General features: G+C 41.6%; 2 protein-coding genes and 1 long non-coding RNA gene across 8 annotated transcripts in view; 2 read left to right on the forward strand and 1 right to left on the reverse strand.

Annotated features, from left to right (window-relative positions):
• The window catches only part of LOC118241338 (uncharacterized), a 198880-nt gene that overhangs the window by 119570 nt on the left and 63492 nt on the right, over positions 1–15818 (reverse strand). The gene's annotated exons all lie outside the window — the stretch shown is intronic.
• On the forward strand, positions 1607–7365 carry LOC145658560 (uncharacterized). Its single transcript, XM_081715953.1, has 2 exons — positions 1607–3104; positions 4609–7365. Exon 2 carries the CDS (start codon positions 5137–5139, stop codon positions 5962–5964), a length of 828 nt encoding a protein of 275 aa, XP_081572079.1. The 5' UTR covers positions 1607–3104; positions 4609–5136; the 3' UTR covers positions 5965–7365.
• Positions 10463–14801, forward strand: LOC118241350 (uncharacterized). The gene is made up of 4 exons (XR_014124912.1): positions 10463–10559; positions 12328–12619; positions 12728–12801; positions 13522–14801. It is a non-coding gene; the product is annotated as an uncharacterized LOC118241350 (long non-coding RNA).

Consider the following 15818-nt stretch of genomic DNA (forward strand, 5'->3'; position numbering starts at 1 on the left):
TATTTCACCAGTTTGATTGTTCCTGCAAACCTGCCAAATAGCATTAATCTCATACGACAGTGTAAGTTCTAGTTAAATTATTTAACCAGTCTCATAAAATGGTTGAAATTTTATGTAACATTTAAATTTAATCATCAGCATTAGCTGCTGACATTTAATAACAGTAAAGATCCAGTTACTTATTACTTATTACTCCAGGTGAGACAGTGCAGTAGATGTAGTGCTACTAGACTCTGACTGACCCCAGGTGAGACAGTGCTGTAGATGTAGTGCTACTAGAGTCTGACTATCCCCAGGTGGGGCAGTGCTGTAGATGTAGTGTAGTTCTGTCTATAATCATTTTGGATTTTTAGTGAATGCTGTTTAGCAGCAGTTTTGGGGTTTCTAGTGACATGCTCACTTTTGCCCTTAAATATGTCCCTCTAAAGAGTTTTTGAGGTAATTAGTAAACTGTACTCTTATCTGTATGTGTGTGTATATATAGTCTCCTCATTGACGTCATGTATGTATGTGTATAGTGACTCATCTCTGATGTGTGTGTGTGGTCTCATTACATGTCTGTATATATAGAGTTTCATTACTGATTGTGTGTATAGTATCATTAATTTGCATGTTTGCATATGTATAGTATTGTTACTCTCCTATCTATCTATCTATCTATCTAGCTAGCTAGCTAGCTAGCTACAGTTCAGACTCTTGCTAATGTTTTCTATAGTCTTTAACATTGTTCCATCATTTCTGACTTTCTTCTTGTTTTGCTTGTTCTAACAGTGTTTGTTTTTGCCATATGACGCCGTGTGTATTATGACCTGTTTTTCCTGTTATTAGGAATCGTCCTTATAATGTCAGTTACATCCTACTAACCTCTAGCCCCGCCCACCTATAGCCCCGCCCACCTATAGCCCCACCCACCTCTGACTCCTGAGTGTTACTGTACAGTGTAAATCTAACGGTGTATCTCCCACTCTACTGTGTATCAGTCTGTTCCTCATTAATGCCCAGTTCTCCATCACTATCCAAGTTCATTTATTTCAGCACACAAGTCTGTTAATGTTTTCATTAGTACTTTATTATACAGTAGTTTCATTACTGACATTTTGGCTGTATGTGTATGTAAATACAGTAGTTTCATTACTGACATTATGACTGGATGTATCTACAGAAGAGCTCATCCTGTTCTACATCCACACAAAGACATGGAAGAGTCCATACAGCAGGACTCTCACACACCAGTGGATGATGCCCTACACAGAGTCTTATCCACACACAAAACCAGCATGAAGAACAAGTATAAGAGTTTAATTGAGGGAATCAAATCACAAGAGAATAAAACCTTCCTGAACAGGGTTTACACACAACTCTACATCATAGAAGGAGAGAGTGAAGGAGTGAATGAAGAACATGAGGTTTTACAGATGGAGAAAACACCCAGGAAACAGCTGGTACAAGACACTCCAATCTACTGCTCAGACATCTTTAAACCTGTACAAGGTCCTGAAGGAGACATGAAGGAAGAGAAGATCAGAGCTGTGATGGCTGAAGGTGTCAGACACACAGAACCAAAAGAAGATAAAGGCCCAGAATGCCAAAGCTCAGAACTGTTCTGACTAAAGGCATTGCAGGCATTGGGAACCTGTCTCAGTGCAGAAATTTATTCTGGACTGGGCAGAGGGAAAAGCCAATAGGGATGTAGATTTCATGTTTGTGCTTCCATTCCATGAGCTGAACCTAGTTAAAGATGACCAGTACAGTCTGCATAGACTCCTGTGTCACTTCCACCCTGAGATCAAAGACCTGGACCCAAAAATATATGATGTGTACAAAGTTGTGTTCATCTTTGATGGCCTGGATGAAAGCAGAATTCAATTGAACTTTTCCCAGTGTCATAAAGTGTCTGACATAAGCATGACATCATCAGTGGGTGTGTTGACGTCAAACCTCATCAATGGAGAGCTGCTTCCCTCTGCTCTCATCTGGATAACCTCCTGACCAGCAGCAACCAATCAAATCCCTCCTCAGTACATCAACCGTGTGACAGAAATTCAGAGATTCACGGAACCACAGAAGGAGGAGTACTTCAGGAAGAGAATCAGTGACCAAGACCAAGCTGAGAAAATCATCTCGCACATAAAGACAGCAAAGAGCCTCCACATCATGTGTCATATACCAGTCTTCTGTTGGATCTCAGTCATGGTGCTTCAGGAAATACTAAAACAAACTGATACAGAAATCCCTAAAACTCTGACTGAGATGTACACACAGTTCCTGCACATTTAGATAAACATGAAGAATGAGAAGTATGAGGGGGAAAAAGGAAAGCGATCAAAAGAAACATCTGGAATCCAACAGTTCCATGATTCTGAAACTGTTTGAACTGGCTTTCAAACAGCTGATGATGGGAAACATGTTATTCTATGAAGAAGACCTGAGAGAGTGTGGCATTGATGTCACTGAGGCCTCCGTGTACTCTGGGATCTGCACAGAGATCTTTAGGGAGGAATCTGTACTTCACCAGAGGAAGCTCTACTGCTTTGTACATCTGAGTTTTCAGGAGTTCTTTGCTGCTCTCTATGTGTTTCACTGCTATGTGCAAAAGAACATGGTGGTACTGAAGATCTTTCTGCATGAAAGGAACAGATCTTTTCCTGAACTTTCCTTGGATGTTTTTCTGAAAAGTGCAGTGAATACAGCCTTGAAGAGCCCAAAAGGAGAGCTGGATCTCTTCCTCCGATTCCTTCATGGCATTTCCCTGGAATCCAGTCAGAAAGTCCTACACGGCCTACTGACACCCACTCAGAGCAGCCCGGAGAGTGTCAAGAAAATAATACCAAACCTCAGATGGAGTCAGAAACAAAATGTGAGAGATACATCAATCTCACTCACTGCTTGATTGAAATGAAGGACACCTCTCTACATGAAAACATCCAGAAATTCCTCAAGGCCAAGTCTTCCAGAAAGCTCACACTGGCTCAGTGTTCAGCACTGGCCTTCAAGCTGCAGATGTCAGAGGAGATGCTGGATGAACTGAACATGAAGAAATACAAAACATCTCTAAATGGGTTTTGGAGACTCCTCCCAGCTGTGAGCAACTGCAGAAGGGCTCTGTGAGTATTTAACCACAATCACTGTATCTTAGTTAACTGAGGTTGAATCAGATTTTCTTGCACATATGAAAACCACAGTGAAAGAGCACAGATGCAGGTGTTTGATAGACAAGTGGTGGAGTCTGCTAGCAGGAACAGCAGACTGCAGGGATGGGAGGGAAGGGTATTAGAAACATCTGGGAGGGGTATAAGAATCATCATGGATGGGAACAATATACAAGTGTGATGGGTCGGCAAAATCAGACACTTGCGGGTATGAAACAGTAGGTTGGTTTATTTTTACTTCAGCGTTGTGCAGTAATCCAGGGTGAAGGAAAAAAGAGCATCTACAGGGACAATCCAAGCCATAGAGAACATAACAGTCTGAGTCAGAAACCAGATCAGTCACAAAAGAACCAGGCAGACAATCCAGAAGGGGCAGGCAAAGTACAATAACGAGGAACACTAAGAAAGGGTACGGCACACAGAAAGACTCTCCACAATAACGCTCGGTATGCTTTTAGAAAACTATCGGCAATACTTCGCAATGATTTAGGGTCTGAAACAGTCTTATATACCCCAAGAATCAGGACAAAGGTGAGTTCAATATTCCGGTGAAACTGATCTGATCGGACGCCTCTGATTGGTTGAATCGTTGACTGGGTGACGAACGGGTTGCTGGGTATTGTAGTCTGGGGATCTGGTGGTATGACAATAAGGGATTAAATATACTGGACTCACAACACCTTTACAAAGATAATGGGGAGGGGTATTAGAATCATCAGGGGTGGAAACAGTATATAAGTGATTAAATATATTGGACTCAAAACACCTTTACATAGATAATGGGGAAGGGTATTAAAATTATCAGAGGTGCAAACAGTATATAAGTGATTAAATATACTGGACTCTATATACTGGACAAAACAGTATATAAGTGGCATACAAGACATACAAAAACACTGTCCAACAATCACAGACCCAGGAGATCAGAGACCAGATGTAAAAAAACACTACAACAATCAAAGACAAGGAAAGTAGCGCAAAAAGTCTATAGAAGTTTATATAGGCAGGTGGTTAAGGGTAGACAAGTGTGTAGCATTTATATAGGGAGGTGATTAAGGGTAGACTGGTGTGTAGAGTTTATATAGGGAGGTGATTATGGGAGGATAGGTGTGTAGAGTTTATATAGGCGGGTGGTTAAGGGTAGACAAGTGTGTAGCGTTTATATAGGGAGGTGGTTAAGGGGAGACTGGTGTGTAGAGTTTATATAGGGAGGTGATTATGGGAGGATAGGTGTGTAGAGTTTATATAGGGAGGTGATTATGGGAGGATAGGTGTGTAGAGTTTATATAGGGAGGAGATAGGGAGTAGACTTAGAGTTGCATACAAAGATAGAAGAACAACATAACAGAAAAAATGAATGTATATATCACTAGCCTAAGACCCTTTAAACACAAGAAATACTGAGAGCTAAAACTAATACATCCATATGTTGTTTATTTATTGTCTCATCAAAAAACAGGCCAACACCAGGATGTTATTACAAGATGGCGCTGGTGAGGTCGGCTGCCGTCACGACTGCTCCGTCCACACCTGGCACTTTTTTCACTATTTTTTTCGCTCTTTTCACTATCTCTGTCATCTCTAAAACCCTCCTCTCTGCATCATAACGTGCATCTCATACAGCAGAGATGCTCTTATTTCTCTTGATCTACATAACACTCACCTCAAGCCGTCTCTAACCTCGGACCCAAGATGGCCGACGGAGATCCTGAGGTAGAACAAAGGATGTGATGCGAGTAAACGGCCTTGAAGAAAGCGAGCTGGCGTCAGGAACAGGCTGAGGACTTGGGCACACCGAGCTCCCTTACCTAACATCCTGCTAGCCAATGTCCAGCCTCTGGACAACAAGCTTGACGACCTCCTGGCCAGGATAAAGTTCCAGAGGGACATTCGGGACTGCAACCTACTCTGCTTCACCGAATCATGGCTGAACCCAGCGGTACCAAGCCAAGCTATCCAGCCGGCCGAGTTCTTCTCGGTTCACCACATGGACAGGACGGCGAATTCGGGGAAGTCAAGAGGCGGTGGAGTGTATGTGATGGTAAACAACAGCTGGTGCAACGATGTCAGTGTTGTTACTCTTGCCCGCTCCTGCTCAGCCAACCTGGTGCTGCTCACCCTCAAGTTTCGTCCCTTCTACCTTCCTCATGAGTTCACCTCGGTCATCGTCGACACCGTGTACATTCCACCTCAGGCCAACACAGACACTGCACTGTGTGAACTTCATGAGGCTCTCACACAGTTTCAGGTACAACACCAGGATGCTGCACTTATCCTTGTTGGGGATTTCAACAGTGCTAACCTCAAGCGTGCAGTGTCCAACCTTTACCAGCACGTAACCTTCCCCACCAGGGGAAATAGGACACCAGACCACTGCTACAGCCCATACAAGGACAGCTACAATGCACGAGCTTATCCACCATTTGGTGAGTCGGACCACACCGCCATCTTCCTCATACCAAAATATAAACAAAGGCTGAAACGGCAAACTCCGGTTCAGAGGGAGGTCGCGCGCTGGACAGACCAATCGGTGGCCACTCTGCAGGATGCTCTGGATGACGCAGACTGGAACATGTTCCGGCGCAGCACTGATGATGTCAGCAAGTATACGGAGGCAGTAGTAGGGTTTATTGGGAAACTGGTGGATGATACGATCTCAAGAGCCACCATCAAGATGTTTCCCAACCAGAAGCCCTGGGTGGACAAAATCATCTGCGAGGCTCTGAACTCTCGCACTGCTGCCTACAACATGGGGATCATCAGCGGGAACATGGATGAGTACAAGTCTGGGGCATGCGGGGTGCGCAGGCGGTGAGAGAGGTGAAGTGGCGCTACGGGAGGAAACTAGAATCACAGTTCCAGCAGAGTGGCTCTAGATTCCTGTGGCAGTGGCTACGGATAATCATGGATTACAAGAGCCCACCCTCCAGACTGATGATCAGGGACTAGACAGCATCTGCTGTAGAGTCCTCAAAGCATGTGCATACCAGCTAGCCCCGGTATTCACCGACATCTTCAACTTCTCCCTGATGCTCGGTATTGTCCAATCCAGCTTCAAGCGATCCACCATCGTCCCTGTCCCAAAGAAATCTCGACCTTCCGGCCTCAACAACTACCGCCCTGTTGCCCTCACATTGGTCGTGATGAAGCGCTTTGAAAAGCTGGTCAGAGACTTCATCACCTCTTCACTGCCAGCCTCCATGGACCCACTGCAGTTTGCATACAGCCACAACCGCTTCACTGATGATGCAATTACACATCTGCTTCAGACCATACTGACCCACCTGGACAAAGGGAGGGGTAATTATGTTAAAATGGTCTTTGTTGACTACAATTGAGCATTTAACACTATCATCCTCTCCCTACTCACTACTAAGTTGGAGGATCTAGGACTGCATCCATCCCTGTGTGACTGGATCTCCAACTTCCTAACAGACAGACCACAATCAGTACAGGTGGGCAAATGCATCTCATGCACCCTCCCCCTCAGCACTGGGGCTCCTCAGGGTTGTGTCCTAAGCCCCCTGCTCTACTCACTGTACACCCACGACTGCACAGCCACTTCCAGCTCTACCATCATTGTCAAGTTCGCTGACGATACCGTTGTCATGGGCCTGATCTCGGAAAACAACGAGAGGGCCTACCTGGAGGAGAAAATAATCTCCTCCTAAACATCAGCAAGACAAAGGTGCTGATTGTGGACTGCAGCAAGAAGCAGGAGCGGCACTACCAACCTCTGAGGATCAACGGAACCACAGTGGAGAGAGTTGACAGTTTCAGGTACCTCGGAGTTCACATCTCGCAGGACCTGTCCTGGTCCCACCACACCAACTCCCTAGCAAAGAAGGCTCGTCAGCATCTTTACCAACTCAGACACCTAAGAGATTTCAGACTGCCCTCCAAGGTGCTTCTACACCTGCACTATCGAGAGCATCCTCACGGGGAACATCACAGTCTGGTTTGGGAACAGCACCGAGCAGGACAGACAAGCACTCCAGAGGGTGGCGCATTCAGCAGAGCGCATCACTCATACGGAACTTCCTGACCTGCAGACCATCTACTACAAGCGGTGCCAGACCAAGGACCCCACCCATCCCAACAATAGTCTCTTCTCTCTGTTGACGTCAGGGCAGTGCTTTCGCTCCCTGAAGACCAACACAGAGAGACTGAAGAGGAGCTTCTTCATGCAGGCCATTCGGGCCCTGAATCAGGGCAACTGATGAACTGTGGGGACCACTCTGTGTACTCTGTGTACCACTCTGTGTACTGTGTAAAAAGACTGCAATAACTGTAACCTGTAAATTGTAAGAAAAACTGGAAATTCTACAGTATCTATATACAAATATATACACACACACACACACACAAATTATATATATATATATATATATATATATATATATATATATATATATATATATATATATATATAGTACATTGTGTATATATACATGTTATACAAATATTGTAATCTATTGCATCTCTCCTCAGCTCGAACAGAAGTCACAAAGGCATTTCACTGCAAGTTAGACCATGTATGATTATGTACGTGACAAACTTTGAAACTATTTTATCCACCTAACACTGCCACCTGTCATACACGCAGTCACTGTTTAATGCAACTAGTTCAGACTATTATAGAGCTTCAAGTAGCGATATATATTCAACTGAATAGACATTTAACAGCATATTGCCATCCCATTACTCCAAATTCCTACAGTAAAAACACTACAATCTCATAATCTTAATATGTTGCAAAGTGTTTTCCAAGTATATCACAGAGTGAACTAAAATTTGAATTGTTTTTTTCCATGTAATTTCAAAATATACTATAGTGAACTGATTAGCTATTTGCACAATATTGCTCTATATTTTATCCACCTTCCCACATTAGGAAATCTTATGAGTAGCTAAGAAAGTGATCTTTATAAATGTAGTGGATTTAACAGAAAAAAAGGGAAGGTTTGAATTTCCAAAAAATAAAACTTCTCTTCTATATATCCTCCTGACTAGACTAAGTCTCCTATTTTATTTTATTTTTTTACTTCTGCAATTGTCTGGAAGGTAATTAGCATACTGAAAACATTTACATTTTTTAAAATGTTTTTATTTTAAAAATATCATGTGTCCACTACAGTGGACATCTGAACACTCTACCTATGAAACTGAATTGTAATCACAGTAAATCAATCCCAAAGAAAATACCAAATTGTCATAATATTTATGATGAAAACTACTAACAGCTAATCTATATGTAACTCTTTTCTAGTGTATGTCTAGTGTTTGTATTTTGATGTTATGGAGTTATGTTTATGGAGTACGATATTTCAAAAAGCAATTCCCTGTCTTTGAAACACAGAGGAAGATCTTGCACTTTGTACACATCACATACGTTTTGCTGTTGCAACCAGACCTGCAAAACATTGATGCATGTGTTTCATCCACCATCTTTGGGAGATGGATGGCCTCATAGTGTCTCAAAGCTGCATTTGTCTGAGGTTTCCACTTTTGATGTGGGGGAGTGTCATCTTCACTCTCACTGGAGATTCCTACTTCGACCTGAGTAATCATGTGCTCACCAAGGAGCAATTTGAATTCAAGGAACTTCAGTGGTTTCTTTCCCAGAACTTGGCAGTCAGTCAGTCTTATACTGAAGCCATACATTGGTGATTGCCAATCAAAAAAGTGGAAAATTGTATGCACTGTCCATTTCCAAGTGCGAGTGGCCATCCTATAGAAACTTAGCAACTGGTTAACTGGTTTGTTGTCAAACCACTTGATGACAGCAAGTTCAGGATCTGACCTGACCAGCATCTCAGATGCTCCTCTTCCTTTCCTTTTGATGGCCTGATCCCCTATAATGTTGCACTCCTTTGGAATTCCGTTCTTCATGAGAGTTCCTGTACCTCCCAAGCATTTCTCCATCATGGTGTCCAGGACATTTGTAAAGAACCTGTCAAAAAACAGGTGGGTTCCTCTGGAAACAGTCTTTGCCAAATAAAGAACATCTTGTTCTCCAATGCCCAATCCCTCTGTGACTCTGAAGGTGGTCTTACCTTGGTAAACCACAACATCTAAGACCATACCCCTTGGTGTGGCCAAGACAAACAGCTTCAATCCAGTCGGGTATGGTTTGACTGGTACATACTGGCGAATTGGGCAGCGAACAGTAAACGGAATCATTTGCTCATCAATGGACAATTTTCCTGTTCTAAGCTGATTTAGACATCCTTGCCTCACTTTGTTCAGAAGGGGCCTGACTTTCCACAAGAGGTCTCTGCTTTTGTCCTCATCTGAAATATCAAGGTCATTGACAATCTTAATGAAATTTCTTAGTTTATAGAATAGATTTTTGGTCATGGATTCTGCCACTACTTGAACTCTAGTGTTTGAGGCCCAATACATCTGTATATTTAGATATCCTAGACAGGCCATGTAGACAGAACTGCCGATGAATGTTTTCAACTCTTCAGGAGTGGTGTTTAGTGCTGCTCCAGACACAAGGACTTCATGTTGGTTTGTGCGCACAGCCATTTCTTCAAACACAGAGTAATCAATGTACTGTTATGTGTTATGGCATCATTACTCTGAATAATGGGAAAATTATACAGTTGATGGTTGAATCTTAGAAAAATAATAAAGGTAGAAAAAGAATATTAGTCTCAATTATTGTTAGAATTAATTATCAGAATAAATCATTTTTGTGAAAAAAAAATGTAAGTAAAAATGTATATGTATATATGTAAATGGTAATATATTATTTTGAGAATACAAAGTCAATGTGTACATTGTAGTGCTGCCCCAGAGTGGACAGCGAATGGATGTGGACGGTTTTGCTTGCTCTGACTTTTCTGCCTCTGTTTGCCCTATCTCAGTTTCATCCTCTAAGCTCTCTCAGTCCTCTGCCTCAAAAACTGCATCTTGACCTTTTTCATCAGACAACTCAATATCTGAGTTTTCATCAACAATTCGCATTAGCATTCTCTCTACCTCTGATAGTGAATTGCTTCCTTCGTAGTTGAAAAATACAGAAAACAAAATATAGGTAATAAGTACAAATGTACACCGTGGAGGACATTTTTTAAACACTCTCCTATAATCGTAATATATTTTTACATGACTTTAGAAAATGGTTTAAAGTGTTCTTAGGAGATTCATATAAAACATGACAACAACATTTCAAGACAAAATTTGCTCAATGATAAGTATTAAGCACTAATTGTTAAAAAACTATGATAGTCTTGTTCTTTTAAGGTAATGTTGATTAGGGCACTGAATAACTGAGGCTTATTATAATTTTCCAGATTCTTCCAGTGATCCATACAGTATTGATTAGATTCTCCTGAGCCATGTCATCCTATAGCATGTGTCCCTGGGTCCTGCTGTTATCTGTGCTGACGGTCATAACCGGTAAGTTGACAGAATGGCTTCTTTGTTTTCTAAATGTTTCAGCTTGGTCCCATTCTGTTGTATTATAATCCAGTTTTATAACTGTATATCTTTTGTGCTCAGCGTAGAAAACAGAAAACATACCTGAGCATAGAAAACATTTAGTAATTGGCAGAATATAAATTGAGGTAAATGTTGTTTTGTTATTGATACTTGAAAGTATCAAGTATCAAAAGCCATTTTATTTGGTATTGGATATATTTAACAAGCGATAGAGACGAATATTTACCTTATATCTAATATAGCCAACCTTGCTAGGCTACCTTTGGGTACTAGAGAGAGGAACAGAGCCTCTCTTCAGTAATATGCTCCCACACAGGCTGGTGTTCAGTCTTGTCATTCTCTTTATGAGTGCAGGTACCAGGCTGGTTGGGATAGTGGTATATATGAGGTTGAGTGTGTTCCTCAAGTAACCCTTTTCTCTCAAGCTTCTTCCCTTTATGAGACCAAATCATTGGGGCTCATCTCTTGGGATTTCTCTGGTATCTCTCTATTAAGCTCTGAGTTCTGTGGGTGTGATTTTTGTTTTGTTTTTTTTTGTTTTTTTAAGGGGTGGGGGGTGTCTTAATTTTCACATTATATCACAGGTGTAAAAAACTTAATTCTCCTCCCATTCCAGACATTAACATACAAACATAATGCATTGTCAGACTTCTATAAAAGACAAACAGACAATACACATAAAATCAAAGGACAGAATAGGTTATATTTGTAAGGGCTGGCACTGCGCCGAGGCCCCCCGGCCACCAGAGGGAGAACTTGAGTCAACCAGACTACTAATCAGGCTTGATGCCTGACAGCTGGGCTAGATCTGTAAAAGCTCAGTGACCCAGTCGCTCAGTGTTGGGTCCTTGCTAATGTTTTGAGCCAAGCTCCTAGCTGGTAACTCTGGGTATTGAGGTCTGTGAGCCCTTTGTAGCACCTCTCTTCTGCTCTGTGAGGGTGTATGTGTTTTTACACATCCCCTCCTTTCTCCAGTTTTACCTCTTGAGTCTGTCTCTCTCCCGAGGCTTTCCTTAGCCATCAGAGTTCCTCCAGGTTTCTGGTTTTGTTTGGGAAGTTTTAGTTTGGTTTTTCCCAGTGTACTGGGGATGCCATTCTTCCTGTGCTGTCCTTTGTTCTCCCTTTTTTCACGCTTGGTGTGGTGGTTCAATTTTTCTTCTTGTTTTATCTGTTCCAAGGTCTAATTGTTCTGCTCACAGGCCCACCATCATTAGAGCGTGGTTGCTCACCCAGTAGGCTGTTGGTGTCATCACCTAGCTGATGTGGGTTTGAGCTCACCCAACAATATTATCATGCTGTCAGTTTCCATGTTCTTAGGAAAGGTTGCCAAATAGTATTCTGGTAGACCTTCTGACAGCGTATCTAATCTTCTCCATGGTATGGGGATGGGACATGACTTTCCTGATCCAGTTACTGTATGTGGGTGGAATGGATTCTTTCCATTTAAATGGTGACTTTCCTAGAGAAGGTCTCAAAGATGACTTGCCAGAATGTGTAGAGCTTTGGCCATTTCCAAAAGGAATGCAGTAGTATTGGGGTTACAGGAGTAGGAAAGCATAATGGAAAGCAGTCTGGCTTCAAGGCAGCAAAGTCCTCCATCACTGATCTGTTCTAAAAGGGGTGTGGTCTCATTGTCTGATTTATGCTCTTATGCAGTTTTTTCTGTTTTTATTCTATATTTTTGTTATTTAGTGCCTTTTAAAACTCCACTTTCTTAATCTTTCAGTGCCTGTACCAACCTCTTCAGTAAAGGTGAATCTTCATGATGATGCTACTCTCCCCTGCACTCAGACATGTTCTGGTCTGGTCACATGGACTGTGTCCCATAAACAACATGACATTCTGGCTCAGTGTGACCAGACATCCTGTCAGTCAAAGGAGGGATTTCACATGTCACATGATCAGAACCTGAAGGGAGATTTCTCCCTCACCATCACTGATGTTGATTACACTAAGAGGACCTGGTACACCTGTGAATGTGATGGTGTAGACATCTGTGATGAGACTATGGATAGAGGGTAAGGTTTGTTCTCTCAGTCTTTGCTAATGAACCCTTAATGATTTAGGTTTAATAGTGTGTATTAGATTTGAGCCCATTTGAAGTTCCTGATGGTTTTTGTTTTCAGCATTGAGTTCTTCAGTTTGGATCAAGCCCAATGAAAATCTGGTGCTGGATTTGCCCATATCAGAGTCAGTGAAGGTGATGTATAACAGCACAGGTGCAGCTGCTCCCTCTAGTGGACAGATCTGCACAGTGGCTGGAAGCTCATTACAATGTAAAGATGAATACGCACAGAGAGCATCTCTGATCTCTGCTGTTGAGCTGAGAGAAACAGCACCATCTGATAGTGGAGTTTACACGATCTGGGACACTCAATGTTGTCTAGAATTATTTTGTTAGGGAGAGAGTGTATGTAGTGTCAGTAAGGAATCTAGATAAGGTGTAGTGATAAAATTTAATGCAGTTCTCAATAACTTCATTATAACTGCATACTGTTAAAGAATGGCATCTTCTCATCTTACAAAACCCTAGTAGTATGGTGGGGGGTTTTGGGGTTTGTTTTTTTTTTTAAATTAGTAAACTTGTGCATGAATAATGTTTGTCATGAAGGGGATGCAAAGTCAGACTGCTTTCTTGCATCATGAATGGTCTGCTTATTGTTTGTCAGACTGTAATATGCAATTATGAAACTGAGGCCTTAGTCCTGCTGTTGTGTGCATGTAAATTATCTATTATGCTGTGTTAATATGTAAATGTAGTCAGTGATGGTGTAGTGATTATGTACCAGAGTGAACACTGAACCATCATATGAACCACAGTTTAAACAGCATATGGCACATGTTAAAACCATACACACATGATTATAACTCTGCACTGTTTAAATAGTGGCTTATATTTACTGACAATTGTGTGTTGCAGAACTCCAGCCGTGTCCAGATCAGAGCTCCACAGTGACGGTATTGTTGGTGCTCCTGGCTCTGATGGGGGCGGGGCTTGTGGCAGTAGGGCTGGTGATTGTGCAGCTGAGGAAAAAAATCTAATATTTAATATCTATGAAATACTTTGTTGCCTTGAAGGCAGACTGCTTTCAAACCCCCCACTGCACCCACATACAATCACTGGATCAGGGAAGTCATGTCCCATCCCCACACCATGGAGATTAGATACACTGTCAGAAAGTCTACCACAATGTTTAATACTATTTGGCTACCTTTACTAACCTCTATTGAGAACATGGAAACTGACTGTCTGATTAGCTCTGTTCCTCTCTCTCGTACCCAAAGGTAGCCTAGCAAGGTTGGATATTTCATATATAAGGTAAACATTCATCTCGATCACTTGTTAAATACATCCAATACCAAATAATAATGGATGCACATTTCATGCATCAATAACAAAATAACATTTGCCTCAATTTATATTCTGCTAATTACTAAATGTTTTTATGCTCAGGTATGTTCTGTTTTCTATGCTGAGCATAAAAAAATATACATTTATAAAACTGGATTATAACACAACAGAATAGGACCAAGCTGAAACATTTAGCAAACAAAGAAGCCATTCTGTCAACTTACCAGTTATGACCTTCAACACAGATAACAGCAGGACCCAGAGACACATGCTATAGGATGGCATGGCTGAGGAGAATCTAGTACTGTAGGGATCACTGGAAGAATCTGGAAAATTGTAATAAGATAGTTATGCAGTGCCCTAATCAAAAAAGTGGAAAGTCAAGCCCCTTCTGAACAAAGTTCAGAATATCTCGTAATGAAGAGGGGGAGAGCACGAGGCGTGATGACAACACACCTCTGGCATTTCTGCGTTAAAGTGGCACACAAGGCCTGTGAGCAGGTCAGCACTCCCAGGTCTGCACTGACACACCTTCTCATCTGGGTTACCGGGCCCGGAGCTCAACCCGGTGGTGCGGTGGATGTCTGGGTGCAGGTCTGGAGCTCCACTCTGCTGATGGAGGCAGTCTGATAAAGGCCACCAGTGCGCTGATGGGGTCCAGCAGGACTGATGCGTTGGGGTTTGCTTCCAAGGCTTTGATTGGCTGGTCCTACCCGACTCATAAACCCTAACCATAATTATAGCATCAACATCACTCAAAGGCTCGTATCTCAGAACCTTCTGGCTCTATCCTTCTGTGAACATGTGTTGTAAAAAGCGCAATATAAATTAAATTTGATTGAAAAATAGATGCAGGAAAGCAGTTTCTCTTTATCCTCAGTCATAATGAAAGATCATGAATATTTTATGCAAATGTTTATGTAAATACAAGATTTTGCACGAACATGCTACATAAATAAATAGACATTATTGTTGATGGTGTTAACAATACCCAGCATTAGAATACTTGATCAAATAAACTAAGATTATTAATGTATTAATAATGAAAACAAATCTATGTATTAATTTGCTATTTCCCATACAGTAGACAGCTCTGCCTTGACATCTGAAGTAAATGACTTTGTATGTAATATAGAATGTAATGTGAAAAATAAATTCTGGTTTTAAAAAGTTATCTTTTCTACCACTAGGTGGTAGTAGCGTTGTCAGTGTTACTACACCACCACCTGTTGTAGATCGACTCAGTCTGTTTTTTAGATCAATTACTTTGTCACTTTATCAGATGCCTAAATGACAGAAAAAATCCACATACACTCTGACAGGAGGTGAGTGTAAACAAGCAATGTAAACAAATATAAACACAAACAACTCCACCAACAAACAACTATGTACAAGACAAGCCTTATAGGTGCCAAGGAACAGAGAGGACCAAGGAGTGCAACTGAGAGAGATGAAAATATATTTATCAGGAATCGCTAAATTGCAGCTGTACCTAGAACATTTTTATTGTTTTATGATGGTTTGCACAGTTTTTGGGAGTTTTGCTGTTGTTTTGCATTTTTGTTGATAGAAATATCTGACTAGGGTTACACAAGACAGTGTGAACTGCAGGGATCTTACACGTGTTTCCTGAACTTCCATGGAGTCCTGTAAGGATGCAGGAATTCCCTGAGCACAGATGTGATGATTTAAATCAAAGAGGAAATATTTTGATCAGTTTTCTTAAATCTAAATGCAGTTATCATAAGTTACACATGGGATGACAGGCATGTTGAATTCTAAATTCTGCTCTTTGGATATGAAAATGTCCACTGGCTATGACTGTGTGAATTATTCTGTAATCTGGATTAGGGTGAAGTGCGCAC

The sequence above is a fragment of the Electrophorus electricus genome, chromosome 1 (assembly GCF_041902795.1).
Source record: "Electrophorus electricus isolate QZ-2024a chromosome 1, ASM4190279v1, whole genome shotgun sequence".
Lineage (NCBI taxonomy): Eukaryota > Metazoa > Chordata > Actinopteri > Gymnotiformes > Gymnotidae > Electrophorus > Electrophorus electricus.

What these genes read in the sequence shown, in the direction of transcription:
- LOC145658560 (XM_081715953.1), top strand. Translation starts at nt 5,137, where the DNA reads ATGGACAGGACGGCGAATTCGGGGAAGTCAAGAGGCGGTGGAGTGTAT.